The sequence below is a fragment of the Trichoderma breve genome, chromosome 4 (assembly GCF_028502605.1).
Source record: "Trichoderma breve strain T069 chromosome 4, whole genome shotgun sequence".
Lineage (NCBI taxonomy): Eukaryota > Fungi > Ascomycota > Sordariomycetes > Hypocreales > Hypocreaceae > Trichoderma > Trichoderma breve.
Genome location: NC_079235.1, coordinates 3,555,891 through 3,573,966, shown reverse-complemented (window position 1 = coordinate 3,573,966; position 18,076 = coordinate 3,555,891). Strand labels below are relative to the sequence as shown.

At 50.6% G+C, this 18,076-nt stretch overlaps 7 protein-coding genes across 7 annotated transcripts; 3 read left to right on the top strand and 4 right to left on the bottom strand.

The window, feature by feature from the left end:
- Positions 1–830: 830 nt before the first annotated feature.
- Positions 831–2,162, bottom strand: T069G_07331 (ribonuclease III domain-containing protein; the record flags this gene model as incomplete). Its single annotated transcript, XM_056174541.1, has 2 exons — positions 831–1,754; positions 1,827–2,162. 2 exons carry the CDS (start codon positions 2,160–2,162, stop codon positions 831–833), a joined length of 1,260 nt encoding a protein of 419 aa, XP_056028120.1.
- A 244-nt stretch (positions 2,163–2,406) lies between these two features.
- On the top strand, positions 2,407–2,904 carry T069G_07330 (mitochondrial ribosomal subunit s27 domain-containing protein; the record flags this gene model as incomplete). The annotated part of the gene is made up of 4 exons (XM_056174540.1): positions 2,407–2,445; positions 2,500–2,705; positions 2,761–2,810; positions 2,879–2,904. The coding sequence occupies 4 exons, from the start codon at positions 2,407–2,409 to the stop codon at positions 2,902–2,904; spliced, it is 321 nt and encodes a 106-aa protein (XP_056028119.1).
- A 1,163-nt stretch (positions 2,905–4,067) lies between these two features.
- Positions 4,068–6,681, top strand: T069G_07329 (pumilio-family RNA binding repeat domain-containing protein; the record flags this gene model as incomplete). The annotated part of the gene is made up of 7 exons (XM_056174539.1): positions 4,068–4,190; positions 4,285–4,396; positions 4,444–5,262; positions 5,335–5,399; positions 5,457–5,531; positions 5,613–6,083; positions 6,145–6,681. The coding sequence occupies 7 exons, from the start codon at positions 4,068–4,070 to the stop codon at positions 6,679–6,681; spliced, it is 2,202 nt and encodes a 733-aa protein (XP_056028118.1).
- Positions 6,682–7,600: 919 nt separating this feature from the next.
- On the bottom strand, positions 7,601–8,481 carry T069G_07328 (uncharacterized protein; the record flags this gene model as incomplete). The annotated part of the gene is made up of 3 exons (XM_056174538.1): positions 7,601–7,765; positions 7,840–8,250; positions 8,365–8,481. The coding sequence occupies 3 exons, from the start codon at positions 8,479–8,481 to the stop codon at positions 7,601–7,603; spliced, it is 693 nt and encodes a 230-aa protein (XP_056028117.1).
- Positions 8,482–9,335: 854 nt separating this feature from the next.
- Positions 9,336–10,784, bottom strand: T069G_07327 (helix-loop-helix DNA-binding domain-containing protein; the record flags this gene model as incomplete). The annotated part of the gene is made up of 3 exons (XM_056174537.1): positions 9,336–10,362; positions 10,420–10,639; positions 10,706–10,784. The coding sequence occupies 3 exons, from the start codon at positions 10,782–10,784 to the stop codon at positions 9,336–9,338; spliced, it is 1,326 nt and encodes a 441-aa protein (XP_056028116.1).
- A 3,137-nt stretch (positions 10,785–13,921) lies between these two features.
- On the top strand, positions 13,922–15,833 carry T069G_07326 (uncharacterized protein; the record flags this gene model as incomplete). Its single annotated transcript, XM_056174536.1, has 4 exons — positions 13,922–14,257; positions 14,505–14,566; positions 14,672–14,939; positions 14,988–15,833. The coding sequence occupies 4 exons, from the start codon at positions 13,922–13,924 to the stop codon at positions 15,831–15,833; spliced, it is 1,512 nt and encodes a 503-aa protein (XP_056028115.1).
- A 240-nt stretch (positions 15,834–16,073) lies between these two features.
- On the bottom strand, positions 16,074–17,151 carry T069G_07325 (GET complex subunit GET2 domain-containing protein; the record flags this gene model as incomplete). The annotated part of the gene is made up of 2 exons (XM_056174535.1): positions 16,074–16,900; positions 16,992–17,151. The coding sequence occupies 2 exons, from the start codon at positions 17,149–17,151 to the stop codon at positions 16,074–16,076; spliced, it is 987 nt and encodes a 328-aa protein (XP_056028114.1).
- Positions 17,152–18,076: the final 925 nt, after the last annotated feature.

The following is an 18,076-nucleotide window of genomic DNA, read 5'->3' as shown; positions in this document are numbered from 1 at the left end:
ATTGAACCTCGGCGCGCTCGCGCTCCATAATACTCGGAAATGCTTCGACGCTACCGGTCCAGGGGGCTTCGGCTGCTGAAAAAGAGTGTGGCACAACCAGAGCTGCGCTGGGCCTCGCGTCATCAACTCGGGTATGCGATACCTGCCGCAGCACGTGAAAGTCGCCTGGGCGCTTAGTAAAAGGTACCTCGAGTGCGGACGGCGCCGGTTGTGTTTTAGTTCCAGTTTACCCCAGATTAGCTGCCCAACACATGAAGAGGGTCTTGAATGCTTTTTATGTAGGCAGACAAAGAATGGCATGCAATTTTGGTCCAGTTATTTGGTTGGATTTAGGGGAGTACCAGCCTAGGTCTTAGGTATTTCCCAGTGCACGGGCTAGCACCTGTTGGAAGAGTCGAAGTTATGGACAAAATACATGAGATTCAAAGCACCGACTTTGCAATGTTTGCTCCATCTGAAGCATTTACTGCTCCGTGACACACAACTTGCGAGTGAAACTCCTTATTCATGTCCAACTTAAAAAAAAATTGCAGGCCGAGACAGCACACATCGGGAGATCGGGCTCCCAAAACGCATGATGTGACAAGTGGTTACAAGCTGGTCACCATGGCGAGACATTTCGCTAACAGTCACCACACTCGATACAGCTTGTTCTAGCATTGGCGGTAACATGACAATGTTCTTTATTCATTACAATAGTCAGGCTGTATGTATCCTGTTCAACAGTAGTCCAGTTCCAGATTCAAGACCAAATCCACTCATTATCCTCACGTAATGTATCCTGCGTTGTATCCCTTTGTCGATAGCCATACCCGTAAACTCCTCTTATTTCACCACTCAGATAAAAGGCTGTTCAAAACCGAATCGCCGTCTCTAGCTTGCATATACTGCCTCTTCTTTTCCTCGTATGCCTGGATCAGTCGCTTGTTCTGCAATGCCGTCTCAGCAGCTTTTTGGCCAGCGTCCTTTTTGCTTAGGGCTGTGCCAACTGCCAATAGTCTTCCAACCTCGCCGTAGCCGGTAAGATATGCTCCAACAGTAAACAGAGGTAGTCCGAGATTTTTGTCCTTCTTCTCGCCAGGGAGATCCTTGTAGTCAATCGTAACCCCCTTGGTTACGATTTTCACGCTCAGCCGCTGCTTTGCAGTTGAGCTTGTCACCTCCGCAGTTGCTGATTGACCTTCTGATCGCTTTTTTGCTGCTTCGGCTTTGTAGATATCTTCCTTGATAGTCCTGCCCCAGAGTGTTTTTAGCCACTCTACCACTTTCGTGAGGCCTTGTTGAGAATCCGAGAGAATTACAGCTGCGACATAGGCTTCAAACATGTCGGCCTGTGTCTTCACCAAGTCTTTATCCTTTGACCTGCCTCGCCCATGGCCCTTGTAATCACCAAAGGCACCCGGAAGCTTGGCCCACTGAGACATATCATAATGTCGAAAGTACTCGGCGAGAGTGACATTTCGAATCAATCTCTCGCGGAGTTGAGAGCAAGCCCCAGAACGCAGCTGTGTGAATGTTTGGTGAATGAGAGAGCTCGCGATAAGTTCGAGATATGCATCGCCTAGCCATTCTAGGCGCTCATAGTTGTACTTCAACCCAAGCCCTGGGTGTGTGAATACTTCTTCTTTGAGTTTAGGGTCCAAAATAGGAGGTAAAGGCGGCCATTCTTGCTGAATCTCTGATGAGGTCCATGGTGTTACCCTGATATTGGAGAGCAATGGTATGCTAGAAGTGTCATGGGTGACTACTGATGCCTTTAGGGTTTGATGTTAGTTTTTGACTGGCTAGTTGGATGATGCAAGTCGCTGGAAAAGTCATATGCATACCACTGGTGTTGTCTCAACTATGGGCTGTGGAGCCTCAGGTTCAGGCTCTTCAAGAGAGCCGAGGATCTGAAATGAAGGAAGCAGCTGCTTCGTCAATCGAGACAGTCGTGATTTTACATTTCCGAGCTGGAGCTCTGCAGGGTTCTTGCTCTGTGAGAACTGGCGCTTCAAGGCTTGGAGACAATCTACGAGCTCATCTGCTTGTTCTGCAAGCGATGCCAACGCTTGATTTGATGGCTCGGCGCTATTGACAAATTCGTCGTTTTTTCTCGGATCCCCCGTCTGATGCCGCTTTGCCCAGTGGTCCCCTGGGGATGCATTTCGTCGCTTATGCATATTCTCTCTGACACTATACTGAAAATTTAATGATGAAAATATTCGTGTTTGATGTGAAGAATCCAAGATGAATTCAAGGCGCTTTTTGGGGCGAGTCGATTCACTTGAGTAGCACGACCCACCTCCTAAAGTGCAGTAGATGCTAGTCCCAAAATAGCTTAGCCTATTTTCTTCTGATGTGCGCGTTCAAACTTCAATTCAACGTCGAAAACTGGTGCCATCATTGGAGATCAAGCATGTAAAGATGAGTGTCCCTCGTGCGCGGTTGTTAGACTTGATGAAGGTAAACACGCCCCGAAATTCTATTGCTTTCTAATGGCCAACTGACTTGTTTAAGGCGCAATGCCAAGTATTCGCCACGACGTTCAACCCTGAGGGGATTCGCATGGGCAACAAGGTCCTGCGACAGCGACTCAAAGGCCCTGCGCTCGCCGCTTACTACCCCCGGAAGCTGGCGTCGATTAAGGATGTGAAGCGAGAGTTTGGTCCAGTGCTTGCCACGTGGGACGACGCCGAGGAAGATCGATTCGAGTACATTGAAGAGTAGGTGCATTGGAACAAGCCTCGAAGAGACGGCTGGCTAAAACTGCAATTCTAGGCTTAAGCAGCGTGGAAAGAGTGCACCAAAGAAGAAGAAGGGTCCTCCTGGTATGTTATCATCATCTGATGATGATTTGTTCTCCTGTTGGAATGTCCATAGGCTAAGAATTCTGCAGCTCCCACCCCCGGAAAGAAGCGATAATCGTCGCACTATCAGTTGCGAGGTTGTTATCTCCACGCTATCATGTCTGATTCACTTGAACACGGATCTATATTATCATAGTGGGAGACTATAAAAAGGAAAAACAAAAAGGCGTTGAAGGATATGGTGACTCAAGGCTCTGTGATGCCACTTGAGATTGTAAAATCGACTGTACTGTACAATTACCCCCTACGCTCGGATCAGACCATCTGATTCCGTTGCGAGATGAGAAAAAGAATGTTGTCTTAGATGAAATGGATATGAATAGAGGTTTTATGTCAACTAAGATGGTCACCGAATCGAATGAGGAACGTCTGTATTAAGAGTATTGGAGGCTTCTAATTTCGGCACCAAGTACGCAGTAACTTTGGCGTCTACTGGCGTGGTACTACACGTTGGAAATTCCGCATCTCATGACTCTTCTGGCGACCAGAATTTCGAACCCAGATAACTATAAAAAACGCTACTTCGTTGGTGCCTAAGCGTAACAGAGAGCCAAGGGCAAACAAAGGAGCTGGAGATCAAAATCCACGTCTCTAGACACTCTTTGGAAGCTGGCTGTGATTCACAGAGGCGTTTGTTGCCTACAATGTCTATTTGGCGAGTCCTCAAGCACTAATAGATGCCTGAAATTGCCTGATGCGTCTTCTCTAGATATCCTTTCTATATATTCCACCCTTCTCTCTCTTGTTTCCAGACCTGAATGCATCTCAACTTGTTGCAAAGCTTTGTTCAGCACCGCCAAAATATCGCATCCAACTCCTTATTTGTGCCTGACCGTGGCTGACGTATAAATCCTGCCTTGTCTTTTGGCCTTAGCGAGCACCAGACAAGGCGGTGGCCCTTTTCGGCGATAGGAACTGACAGCCGCTGCCAGCTCCTTCCTCCCACTGCCTGACAGGCCGTTCTTTCACCCGAGACTGCAACCGACCACTAACATCTACTTCTAAAATCTCTGTCCCTTTCATTTCTTCTCCGTCTACACAACATCCCAAATCGTCCACTCGTTTTCTTCCTCATTTCCCTCTTTCAACTCTGGCACGCAAACTGCGCCCAGTCTAGCCCTCTCAGGGGAGCTTGTCTATTCCAAACAGCATTCGCCGCTGCATCCCCTCTTTGATCTTTATCTCGTTGATCTCTTTCCATCATCTTCTGCGGATGAAATGTCGACTTCCGGCTCATCGGGATCTACTCCTCAGCGTTCGGTTACGTTCTCAGCCGGCACACCCCTGAAAGACATGTTGGTGCAGGCGGGAAATGTGCTCTCAGCTACTGTAGCCTCCGGTGTAAGTTTTTTACCGTCCCTGGATCTGATAATTGCAACGACAGTACAAACGTCGGATATTTGGCTTCTAATTGGCAGCATGAGAGGCATGGTAGTATACATTTGCTTACTTCCTTGCTCTAGGAAACTGGGACCACGTCTGCGATGAAAGAAAAGGGCATTTCGCCATTGACCACTTCAAAGTTGGCAAACCAAGGTTACCCAAAGGTAACTGTCTACATCATCTACTCTTGTGATTTGCCTCTTACTCACAGTTCGTATGAAGCACGTCCACAACCTACCCACCAATAACTCCTATCATATGGAGAAACCTTTTGCGAGAATGCCGGAGCAGGTTTCCATCAATCAACAGAATCAGAACGCGAAAGTAGTGGAAGACGAAGGCTCCTTCTTGAGAGTCTGTGACCAAACTCCTTCGAGCACTTCGCTTCCCATCACTCCAGTAACCGAAGGTTTCTCTGCCACAGCTCCGACCACGCGTCCGGCTAGCGTTACACTTGACGATTCGCGCCCGGATACTGAAGAAGTTTTTCGCCTGAAACTACAGCTAGCACAAGCCAGAAACCACATCTCTAAGCTGGACCAGGAGCTTGCTCAGTCGCGATCTGCCAAGGAATCTGACACAGCAATCCCTCGCACTGAAACAGCTCCTCGGGAGAATATTTGGAGCAGAGGCACCCCAGATGATACTCAGTCCGATACTAGTGATTCTGCCTCGGCCACCGCACTTAATCGTGCCCGTGGAATCTGGGGATCTACAAAGGCGCCCTTCGCCAACAACAACTCTCTTCATCCCCCAGCTCCTGAGCCATCTCCCGCTCACTGGTTTGGCGGTCGGGGATTTAATCAGGGTTGCGTAGACCCAAATTCGCCTTACATCCTCGTTGACAATCATCGCCCTGAGCGTCAAGCTCCTGATCACGACATCATGCGCCCCCCATCGAACCGCCGTGGTGCTCGCTTCGACAACCGAATGAATCCAAGCCACCAGTTTGGGGCCTCATATGTCAATCTCAACGGCCCAGCTCATCAGTTTGACTCTGTCGGAGGCCCAGTGCCTGTCCCTGTCCCGGGTGCTCACGTTAGTGTCGGACCAGCAATGGCTCCGATGGGCATAAACATGTTCCCTCCATTTCATCAACAAGCAATTGGCACTCCTCTTTCTCCCCACGCCTCAGAGTTCACCTCGAAGGCTGGCTGGAAGAATGAGGTACCCGGCAGTTCGATGGAAATCACTCATTACCATCCACATGCTGATGAAAAACAGGTTGTCCCATCAGAGGGACCAACTTATCTCCCACCAACAGAGCCTCTTAATTACCGCCGCCTCCTCGACCGAAATGTGAATTGCAATTGGAAGTACATTGTTGACAAGATTGTTTGCAACAATGACCAACAAGCTTCCATCTTTTTGCAACAGAAGCTCAAGGTGGGCACACCAGAGCAGAAATATGAGATTGTCGAAGCGATTGTGGCGCAGGCATACCCCTTGATGGTCAACAGGTTTGGCAACTTCCTTGTTCAACGCTGCTTTGAGCATGGAACACCAGAGCAGGTCATTAAGATTGCCGAAGCCATCCGTGGCAACACTCTGAACTTGTCCATGGATCCCTTTGGGTGCCATGTTGTGCAAAAGGCATTCGACTCAGTCCCGGAAGAATACAAGGCAATCATGGTTCACGAGCTCCTCCGTCGAATCCCCGAGACCGTGATTCACAGATATGCCTGCCACGTTTGGCAAAAGCTTTTTGAGCTTCGATGGACCGAATCTCCACCTCAAATTATGAAATTTGTCAACGAATCTCTCCGAGGAATGTGGCATGAAGTTGCCCTTGGAGAGACCGGTAGTCTTGTTGTTCAGAACATTTTTGAGAACTGCCTCGAAGAGGACAAGGTAAGTGGTATCTAGACTTTCCTGAGATATTTCAATCCTTAGCTAATACATGCTCATTCAGCGCCCTTGCATCGAAGAAGTCCTTGCCAATATCGACATTGTGGCTCACGGCCAATTTGGGAACTGGTGCATCCAGCACATATGCGAGCACGGAGCGCCCCCTGACCGCAGCCGGGCCATTGACCACGTCATCCGGTATGCCGCAGAGTATAGCACTGATCAATTCGCCTCCAAGGTTGTGGAGAAGTGCCTCAAGATTGGAAGTGCCGAGTTTCTCGGTCGATATCTTGATCGAGTTTGCGAAGGGCGCCGCGACCGTACTCGCATTCCTTTGATTGACATTGCCAGCGACCAATACGGAAATTACCTTATTCAGTGGATTCTTAACAACGCTTCTCCTCAACATCGTGAGATGGTTGCTGCCCATATCCGAAAGCACATGGTCTCTCTCAGGGGGTCCAAATTTGGATCTCGTGTCGGAATGCTGTGCACCAACCACGCGGTCACGACTCGCCCTGGCCCCGGCGTTGGGCCCGGTATGAGCAGCAGCCGCATCGGAGGACCAGGACCAGCCAGGTTCGGAACCTCTTACCGCTGATGCGGTATAGGCATTGATGGTGTATAAGTGTGCGAGACGCTACCTAACAATCTGGCAAGCCTTCTGCTAGGCATTCCTGCGCAGCATCGTTTGTTTTTTCTCATAGCACATCTTGCCGACTCGTCCCATATCTAATTTCCACTCTTGTTGCTCTCAGGCAGGTCACAAGATGACACAAAGAATTTGTCGACTTCTTCTTATGAACATATTCCCCTGCAATCAATTTACAGATCACCCGTCATCCTACGCTCAGCTGGCTACTGCCTGACTGGGTGCATTGGACACAATATGGTTATGCATTTTGAAATATGCAGGAGACTACATCTGCTAACCGTAACGACAACATTCTCTTTGACAAGAGCTCAGATTGCATCTCGACATGTAAAAGGCAATAACACATTCACTTAGAACGGTCCGTATCCCCAACACTCGAAGACGAAACTTGAGCTAACCGATATAGAAGCCCGGTGGTTATTATAACATCTTTAATTGCAGAAAAGGGAAGGGAGTGGGAGTGTATCACGTTGATGGAAACTGCATTTTGTTTTGCGCGACGGAGACAATGGAGGGATGTTTTACGAAAAAAAAAAGTCTTAATTGTGTTAATAGTTGCGACACTCTTTATTACAGGATTTCTCTTTTTTTGTTTTGACTGCGGCTTCCGCGTGCTTCAAGCACAAGGGGCTGTAATTTCGAATAATGATGCTAGGCCGCTTAATCGAGACAGAATTTCAGGTTGAAAGGGGTATGTTTATTAATTCGTGACCAGATATGTTCAGCTTGGCATCCAACTGTCACACGTGAACTGGAGCGCGGGCCATCTGCATCCGCCAGTAGGCGCCATGAATGCATTTCAATAGTGAGAGCTAGATGGATAGTTTCTCTCCATCACCATCGGGCAGCTATTACACGGCCGGCATCATGAAGAACCTGTTGTGGCTGCCGCTGCATTCTGTTGCTCTACCGGGGGAAACTCAAGATCAAGAGTGTTTTCAACACTGCCGGCACCCGCCTCGACATTTGCAGATACCTCCCTCTCCCAAGGCTTTCTGGGAACGGGCCGTGATCCAACAGGCTTCACCGTCTACAAGGGTGCTCATGTGTGAGTACAGAAGCTACGGGTAAAAGAGAGCCCGATGTTTGAGGTTTTGTACTTACAGGATCTCGTTCAATAGTGTTGGGAATCTGTCTGATGCCAGGAATCGGCTTGCCCTCCTGGAGGAGCTTGATCATTTCTGCGAAACCGAGGGGGTAAGACGGTTCCCCCTCGCCGGAGTGAGATTGGGCGCTACGGTCGACGTAGAGATCTGCCTTTGGTGCGGCCTGCTGCCACGGAGTTGCGGAAGAAGACGGAGATGAGGATGACGGTTGCTGCTCGTACTCCTCGGGGATGATGTGCGGGGGCTGGTGGTCTGGATTTTGTGCGAGCCAGGCGTGGTAGGCGGAGAAGTCGATCTGGACGCCGATGCGCTGGGCGTAGTAGAAGATGCGGGCGTGGGTGGCGATGTCGCGGAGGGAGCCTTGTGGGTTGGAGGAGTTTGGGGTGCCGAGGATGGCGCGGAGGCCGGACTTTTATGTTTAATGTAAGTGGGATGAGATGAGATTTGAGAGTATGTTGTGTGATAAAGGAAGGGTGGGTTAAGAATGGGTAGGTTATATGAGATGGTTTTGGTTTGGACGTACAAGAAAGGCAGAGTCTTTGGTCCAGGGATAAGCGTCAAAGGCGTTGAAGATTGCGTCTTGGTCTGTTAGTGAGCGGATGCGGTCTGCGCCAGGATATGGTTCTTGTGGCTCTGCCATTGTGTTGTTTCTTGAGAGAGGGGGGAGGTTTAATGAGGGGATTCGCTTTAAGCTGGTTAACTGTGAGATTGTGTTTTTATCCAACAGCTGAGTTGTGATGTGGTGGATCGGATATTGCGATGAGACCTGAAAAGAGGCAGACTATGAATTTGGATAATGAAAATAGCCGGTGACGGTTCTCTCAACTCAGTCTATCTCGTTGGCTCAACCTCTTAGTCTATTCGCCGGGGTTGCATGTGAAGTGGGTGAATGGCGGGAGGTGGGCAAACCTCGGCCCCGGTTTTGGTCCTGGGCGGTTGATGCCATTGGCTGCTTTTTAAGTGAATGGCTGGGGGATTTGACAACTTACCATCGTGTGAGTAAAGCTACTGCTGTAATACTCTATACCAAGAGCATCAATTCACCTATTCGAACTACTGTTATGATAGTGAATTCACCAAATCATCGTACTTGGGTAGAAAACCGTCCTTGTCATGTGCTATCTCGCGCTTTTTGATGTCCATCTATCTAGCATTTGCGTCCTATGGATGCCGACTAGGCATCTTTCATATCGGGAATCATGGGTAGTACTAATAATAAACAACAATGATAATAACCACACAAAGCCCCCATAACTCTTCATTTCCCTTTTCCAACCAGAAAGCAACCTGATGGACCACACACATTATAACATCCACAGCCTTTTATCTCCCCGAGTATATGAGCACACAACGCCTCGCAATCGTCCCATGGAATAGTAAAGCCCCGACTCCAAATATTCGAACGCTGGGTTTGACCAAGATATAAAAATAAAAATAAAAAAAGGCAAAAAGGGGGGAATTACGCGTAAACCATTAGCCGTCAAACTGATGAGCTCATCGTCCTTCGAGGGCAGCGAGCTGAGCAGTCAGGTCCCTATTCCCCACCAGGAGTTCTTCTAGCCAGTCTGCCGTCATGGTCAACATTGTGCTCTTGCTGAAGCCTCCCCCGTTGAGTCCGGGAACAATTTCGCACAAGTCATCAAACCCTTCTTTTATAAGGGTTCGGCGCTTTTGTTCGCTGCGGATATGGTTTTCTCGCTTTTGCTCCTCCGACAGGTTTTCGCGCGGTGGCTTGACTCCGTTCAGGGCTGACTTCCGTCGCTTGCCCGCCATGCCGACTTCCATGGGTGGCGACGAGATGGACCCATTCCGATCGCCCTTTGCTTTTCTTCGCTTGGCGGCGGCAGTCTTGCTCCCGTTAGTGCTTTGATCCTCGCCTTCCTCTGTACTGTCCTTCTTGATTTTGCTCTTCCGTCTCTTGCGAGGGGGTGCATCGTCGTCATCGTCTGGTCTCTCCGCGGACTCTGATGTATCTCTATGTAAGCTTATCGGGAACGTAGACTGGCTGTTGGTAGGGCTGCTAGGACGAGTTGTTGCAGCGCTCTGGTTGGGTTCCAAACACTCGAGGCACTTGAGCTGCTCCTGATGCTGAGTCTCGACCGTTTCCTTATTCTCTCCGGGTGTATAGCCCTGGGCAAGGTTAAAGTTGGAATCAGAGCCCCATTGATAATCCACGGGGATGGCCCGTGTGGTCGAATGCTGACGTCCTTTGGAACCCGACCCCCACATCCATTCTGTAAAGGTATTATCAATCTCCGTGTGCGCCATGCCTTTACGGCTCTCTTCTCTGAACTCTTCCAAACCCTGGTGGCGGAGGTGACCGACTGGAGGACCAAGGGGCCGCCGCGGGGTAGATGAGTCGTTGTTCTTGTGACCTCCACGCATACCGGGTCCATTTTGCATCAACGTGGCGGCGGCGTTCAAAACATCATCGGAGGGGTGTTGTTGGTAAGCGTTTGGCTGAGAGGGTGGAGGTGGTGGCGGTGGCATTAGATGTGATCCAGATATGCCCATATGTGGACTGTGAGAGTCATTGGTAAAATTTAAATGTGATTCCTGGCCAAGAGGTGCGGCTGACTGAGATCCATAGGAAGTTGCTGTTCCCATCAACTGGGGCGGTAGGTCGAACCAGGCATTGTAATTCAGACCCTCTCCGAAAGAGGGCATGTTGTACTGATTTGCTGTCATGTCATCGAAGAAATCACTGAGAAACTTGCTATCGGTTTCGCTCAGCAAGGGAGCGCCGGGCGCAGGCTCGGGAGCATCGAATAGAGGTTCTTGGTTGCCATCGACGGAATCTAGAGACGGCAGGGTCAGCATGACTCTTTAAGTACTACGCAGCAGGCGACTCGGGACAAACGCACATCCGAAGGGCATCTGGAAAGGATCGGAATCGGGCTGCGACGAACCCATCCTGCTGGGAGGCTGCCGGACGGCGAGCATGGGTGCGCCTTTGGAGGAGAGATGGAAGCCGGGCGAGGCCGCGATGCTGTGCGCGGGACTAGGACTAGGCGAAGAAGAGTGACGAGAAACAGGCGCTACGGATGCCCTGGCCTCGGATGGACATTTGCGATGGACGACTGTGTCTGTAGGGCGCACGCGATCTTAGTTCGAGAAGCACATGAAAGAAGCTGGGGGGAAATCCGGGGTAGCGGAAATCCGACCACGGGGGGGATCGAGGTTTAAAGGTTGAAGCAGAATATGAGGTGAGGCCGAGTTGGAGTGGGGCGCAGGACTGTTACTGTACTATTCAGCGGCTGGGTCACGGTTTCGGTGCTTGGTCCAGGTGGTGTCGTGGGTGGTTCCAGGGGGGTTGGAGGGTTCTTGGAGGGCCTAGCAGAGCGCTGGTTTTGGCTGGTGCACCGCTAAAACGGGTCGACGTTTAGAGGGAGTGGAGTCGTTTCTGGTGCTGTCACGGCCAAGTCTGCTGAGCACTCACGCACGCACTTTGATGTCCACTATTGACAGCTCAGACAGAGCACAACGACTCAGCTCGCCAGGACTTTGGCAGAAACAGGAGCAAATGGCAGTCGAGGGTTACGAAGGGCAAAGGGAAAAAGCTGCAGCGGACGAGCCTGTTGAGGCGTCACTCCACTAACAGGCGACCCCACGAGGGGCACGAGGACATGAAAATGAATTTGATCCAAGTTCCTGTACTCGGACGCTCGCCGCCTGTACCAAGTAAGCAGCAAGGAACTGGGAGCAAAGCAAGCAATCTAGGTGCAGAGGCGGTAGCGGAGCCCTCGGGCTGCGGCTCGATGCGTGTACTCGGTACTCGTAACGTACTCGCGCATAAAAGAACCTTGAGAACTTTGTTGCAACAATAATTACCATGCTAGCGCTCGGGAGGCTAGAGCCGTATTGATTGATTAATTGATTCGATGTGACGGATTGTGGGAGATGGCTGCTTCTGCTCCACGCGCCCTCATGCAACACCGGCGGTGCTGGCGGTGGGCGTGTACGAGTACCTGAACCCGCTTGCTGGTCGGTTGCGGCTGTGCGTTACTGTACGAGTAATGGTATGAAGGAATCGCCATTGCCCGTATTATTGTCTGTATCCATACTCGTACCTGTACCTGTACGACCGTCTTTGGTTTGGGGACGAACCAGAAAAATTCAAGCACCCGACCCCCTGTCCCGTCAAGGCCCGCTCTATTCAAGTCACCTGGTGGGTTCAGTTTGTTTGGCAGAGGTGTATGGAGTGGCTCTAGCTGCAGGAATAGGAATAGCATGGACAACGCCTGTTGGATACTTTATCTCTTTATCGAGGCTTTTTATTGAGCAGAGGTACTTGGAGCTACTTGGCCTCATGCCTATCGTCTCCCTTCAATTTATAGATTGGGCTAGTACTCCAATACTCTGACTTGTACCTCCAATCCAGTTGATTGATAAACCCCGTTTGATTCAAACAGCTTCTCTCTTCGCTCTACCCACTTATTCTCCAAAGCGGGCATCACATGCCATTTCGTCATTCTTCATTCTCGGCACCCCAAGCACACAAGAGACAATAATGATGAGCAGCAACGAACATATGACGGAACGTTGAGATGCATCTAGGAACAGGCCTGCCGCCAAAATGTTCCGTACGGAGATATGCGACCCCCTCCGTAGCACTGCTTGCTCCCAACCTGCTTAACTCGGACATGCGCCGTAAAAAATCTGTCTCAGCTGGGGCAGGTATTATTAGATTCGTTGACGAACTTGGGTTGGTTTGACGTTGCAATCGAATCAAAAAGGACCCCCATGCCATGCCGTTCAATGATCACCATTATGCCGAAAAAGCAGTGTTACACTACTATCTTCAAGTTGCAGTTGGATCAATTTCCTTTTTTCTTAGGGCGAGGCGTTCATGTTCTAGTCTGCAAATCATTTACGGTGCCGGCCGGACTGCCAGATCAGAACATCGGTCTGTGTTCCCCCCCTCTGCGTCTGCCTCGGCCGAGGTTCGCGAGGTATACTACTCGTGGCTACTAGTCATGGCTCCCGCGTCGCAAGATGCTTCGCCTCCCCCCTGGCATTTCGATCTCGAAAAGAAGGAAATAGAAGGAGAAAAACATAAGTTCCCGCGTTTGGTGGAGCTCGGGTTCGTGACATGCCGGGTTGCAGTGACATCGGTTGAGGTTAGTGGTTGCTTGATCTGAAGAGCCGGTGCGCCAAGAGCGATGCCTCCCTTGATTGTGCTTGTGCATCGTAGCATGCAGATAGCAGCGTGGTTTGAATAATATGAAGGGCTAATGAGATGCGGTACTGTACCCGAAGTTGGCCATCCAGCATCCCGTGTTTCAATTCTAATATATAGTGTTAATACAGTTAGCACATGCAGTAAGAAGCAGTAGTAATAATCACGAAGGGGGAGTAAGACAGACACCAGAAAAAGGTGACGATAGTATACAACAGCTACTAGAAAAAGAAACGCAATTACTAGTGGGCATTTTGAAGGAACAGATTCAATGCGATCAAATGCAATGGAAGAGTTGCATCCGGCACCTGCTGGCTGCTCTGCCGAGGCTCCGGATTCAAGATTCCCACCCCACGAGGTTGAGGTTTTGCTACATGTACCTGCTCTCCGTCCTTACTGCTAGTGCGCAATGCTTAAAAAAAGGTCCCCTTTAAACGTTCAACGCCACAGTCAACGAAACAAATCGGCCTTCCCCTAGCCCGCCAATTAGCAAATTCTATGCTTTGAGTGTATTCCATCATTGTCCTTTTTCGACATCATTGTCAATTGTCCCCCTTTTTTACGTCTCCCTGCCACCGATAGCCGTGATTCGGTAATATACGAAGACGCAGCTACATCATCGCGCTGGGAGGCGGTCGCGTCACACCTCCCGCACCAAGCTATCAAAGCCGCGGCCCAGCCCAAGCAGATCCATTGCAGGCATCCCCCAATCATCCAAAGCGAGCGGCGCGTTACATCTTGCGGAACGCCATTCGTCTGCCCTGGAGCTCTGGCCCCGGGCGCTGCTTCAGGCAGACGTCCCTTGTGCTGGTGGCCACTCAATTAGGCATCTCGTCTCTGCCCAGCTGAACTCAACCTCGCCCAATACAGCTTTCGCCGGCTCTGGCTCTCCAAGTCCATCATGGCCTTGACAACCTTGGAGAAGCATCCCATGGCCTCAGCCCTTCGAGCCATCCAGCCTAAAGGGCCCTTGAGCTTCCAGTCCCTGCCTGCAGCCCTGCGGCCGCTGGTCCGGGCCTATCTCTTGGGATATGCCTCGGCCGTTGCGCCTCGGCTGTTGACGCTGATGCTGCAGTTCATCTCCAAGAAACGCAAGAGCGCAAAGAAGTATCTCTCCTCGGACAAGGACGAGCGGTCGTTCAAGGACTCGGCGTTCAAAATCCTACGGACCGGCCTGGATCCACGACGGTTCCCCACGTTTTGTGCCGCCCTGGTGGGAGGCTCGACTTTGCTGCAGGTAAGATGATGACTGTTAGAAGTTAAGTTGAGTTGAGTCAGGTTTGATGACCAGAGACGGTTGGTTTAGGGGAGAACAATCCCTCCCTCGGCCAGCTTCCGCTGGTCCATCCCATGACAAGGAGAATACGACCGTATAGTCCCGTGTTCGTAAATAGTCTGGGTTTAAACTGTGACCAATTCTCTTAGCCAATTGTAGCATCGTTGCTTGGCAATATGCTGACGATCAACCTGTAACATCAATATAGGAACCTCTGCTCAAAATCATCGGCCGCGTTGCCACCCAGCTCAGTACGACATCACAACTCAGGTAAGCCTCCGAATATAGACACAATAGCCCTTCCATCTTGTGCAACGTTTCTTCTATATTGGCCGAAAGCTGACGGATAGTTTGCCCTTGTCTTGGTTGACACAGACTAGCACGATGGCTGTCTACATTCATATCAGGATGGCTCAGCCTCCAGCTTCTCCAGTCTAAGCAGACACAACAGACACCCCCAGCGTGGGCAGATTCCGGTTTGGCTGCAGTGCAGCAGGGCTTGTCCGAAGCCTCAACCGGCGGTTATGGCGGTCGAACGCTTGACCTTACTCTCTTTGCTGTCACCCGCGCCGCCGACGTCCTCGTCGGTGAGCTGTGGTCTCAACGTCGCTCCCGTCGCAAGGCTTCGGGCAAGTGGACGGTGGTTAGTAGCCTCTCTTCACTGTGCTCTCTTCTTGAGCTAATTGGCTAGATTGAGCAAGTCATGTCCCGTCTCATGGACCCCGTCGTGTTTGCCGCCTCCTCGGGCCTCATCATGTGGGCATGGTTCTACTCCCCAGACAGCCTGCCTCGCAGCTACAACAAGTGGATTACGTCTGCCGCGTCTGTCGACCTACGCCTCATCGAAGCCCTCCGCCGGTGCAGAAACGGGGAGCTCATCTACGGCAAGGAGACCGGCCAGGCGCCGCTGCTGGGCTCCATGTGCGACGACTACGGCCTGCCTACGGAATGGGGTGACCCTGCCAAGATCATCCCGTTCCCCTGCGACCTCGTCCACATGGGGTGTGGCCCGTCATGCGAATATCATGCTATCAGCCGCTTCCTTCGTTCCTGGAAATGGTCCATGCTGACCTACCTACCCCTCGCCTTGGCCCTTCAACTACGCAACCCCAGGCGCATCAACCTCGTCAAGGCCATCACCGGCTCTACCCGATCATCCACTTTTCTTGCTACCTTTATAACCCTCTTTTACTACGGGGTGTGTCTGGCCCGCACTCGCCTCGGCCCCCGCGTCCTCGGCAAAGAAATACCGAACCGCCAGCGAATCGACGAGGGCATATGTGTTGGCACCGGATGCTGCCTTTGCGGATGGAGCGTGTTTATCGAGACGGCGGGCAGAAGGAAAGACATGGCCCTGTTTGTGGCGCCGCGGGCACTAGCAACGTTGGTTCCTCGGCGGTATCCCCTGGAGAAGCAGTGGCGAGAGAAGTTGATATTCGCGGCGAGCACGGCAGTTGTGTTTACTTGCGCCCTTGAGAATCCAAAGAGAGTTAGAGGCGTGCTAGGGGGTATTTTGGGCATGGTGTTGAAGAAATAAATCGGGCATATGGGCATATATGATCTCTCATTGGGGGTTCTGAGACGTGTACATGACTAATTTCTTCTTCTTCTTCTTCTTCTTTGGATGTCTTTGGAATAAGCTACGGTTTTTAGACGATATATTACACAAATAACCCTGATGTTATAATTGGTAATAAATACATAATATTAATTGTTTATGCTGTATTATCCATTCCTATTACACGATGCTATAAAAAAAAAGAGCTATAGTGACACTTTACACTAGCCATGACACAACACCAAGCACAAAGACACACGTCAAAATGTCGGTCCTCACAGCAGAGAAGATTTGGAAATATCGATGTCCAACCTCAATGTAGCCACGGTACGGCTGCGGCAAGTACGAAATAGCCGTCGCAACAAATCCCGTAGCGTTGGTACTCCTCTTATCCAGGAAGAACCTCGTCGACAGCAGCAAGACCTCGGCCGTAGCAAATGCCCAGAAGAACAGATTCTTCCGCTTCTCCATCTCCTCGTCCACCTCTTGATCGAATGCCAGGGCGTGGCGCTCGCGCTCGACTTTGCTTCCTGTGAAGTTTGTCGTGAGGACGAAGAATAGACCTAGACCAACGGCGACTAGGGCATGAATGAGGCGCCAGAAAGACAGGGACGAAGCTTTGGGTAGTTGAACTGCAGCTTGCTGCTGTGGCAGGTTCATGTTGGCGAAAGGGTTGGAAGCTCCATCTGCGCCACCGAAGCCTGGTATCGAGCCCGCGGACATCATCTGGGACATCATCTTCATGATGGGATCGTCCTCCATTCCAGGTGGTAATTCCATGCCGGGTGGTAGACCTGGACCCGCCGCGCCAACGCCAGGGCCAGCTTGATCAGGACGATCGAGGCCGAGCATCATCTGGCGCAGCTGATCCTCAGATAGCGACGGCTCAGGACTGGGGGAGAAGACGCCATCGAGGGGCTTGCGGGAAGATGTCTTTTTCGGAACGAAGAAGTGTTCTGAGATGTCGATCTCGGCGGGATCCGCGTGCTCGCTTGATGTTGCCTTTGATAACGTGGCCGGAGCGGACGGGGCTGGAGAGTCTGAGTCTTCAACATCGATATTCCCATTAGCATGTTTCACACAGAGCTTTCAACAAGCTCCCTAGATAAAGAAGGAAAAGCCAGGCAGTATACGAACCTCCAACCACACGGCCGCCAACACCCGTGATTCTCTCCAACCTCGCCGACCCTCCAGCTTTAATCTTTGCTTCTCTGCGCTCCTTGCGAAGCCGCGCCTGCTCGGCGGCTCGCTGGGCGGCGGCGTCGGCGTCGTTGGAAGTCGCGGTGCTGTCTGCCATGATTGCGCAGGCAGCGAATATCTGAACCAAGCGGTTTGAGGTTTGCGTGGGAAAGTTGTCGAAGCTTGTGGCGGAAAAAAGAAAAATGTCGGAATGTTCGAATAAGTGGCCTGAAAGGTGGACAGCTAATGACAGCACACGAGACCCCACGCAGTTGGCTTGCACATGATACATGGGCGCTTGGAGGGGTCCAGTAGGAGGTGCAGGTACCACACATAATACATGCTGTGTTCAGCCTCTAAATCTACGTCATGAACTCAATGTGTTGTTCACAATCTGCATTACTTGGGATTAATAAATTGTACTAATAAAGCACACAATAAATCAAGAGTATTTTACTTGATTTTGACGTCCATCTTTGAGCAATGCTGCCAAATTGCAAGATGAAGCTTGAATCAACTAGGTACTATCGAATGAGTGCAAATAGCCCAGCTAACTCAGACAACACCAACTGAGCATGGAACATACACAAGCACGTAGTAAATAGAAGGATGGTAACAACGATACTTAACCTCGCAGTGATAGGCGCTCATAAGTTTCAATTGAGAAGAGATGATAGCTGTTACCATCGAGGTAGGAATGTAACTAAAGCCAGAACATTGGCAAACCAACACCATGATGGGATCTTCAACACGAGATAATTGATTTCTTAACCAGAACACGGGCAGATTTGGCTCCAAACAGTGGCAATGGGATACAGTTATGCATAAATGCCAAAGTCGTAAAGGGGTAGAACAACAATCATCTGTGGAACTTCAAGCATCACAGCGCTTAGGCTCTTTTGCCAGCACACAAAAGTATTACAGGCATTCAGTCTTCATTCTCTCGTATTACATACCAGTACGAGTAATGCTTTGTACAAGCACTTGTAAGATATCACGAAACTACCCCCTCCGCCTCCTAAAAGTAAACAACCACATGTTCG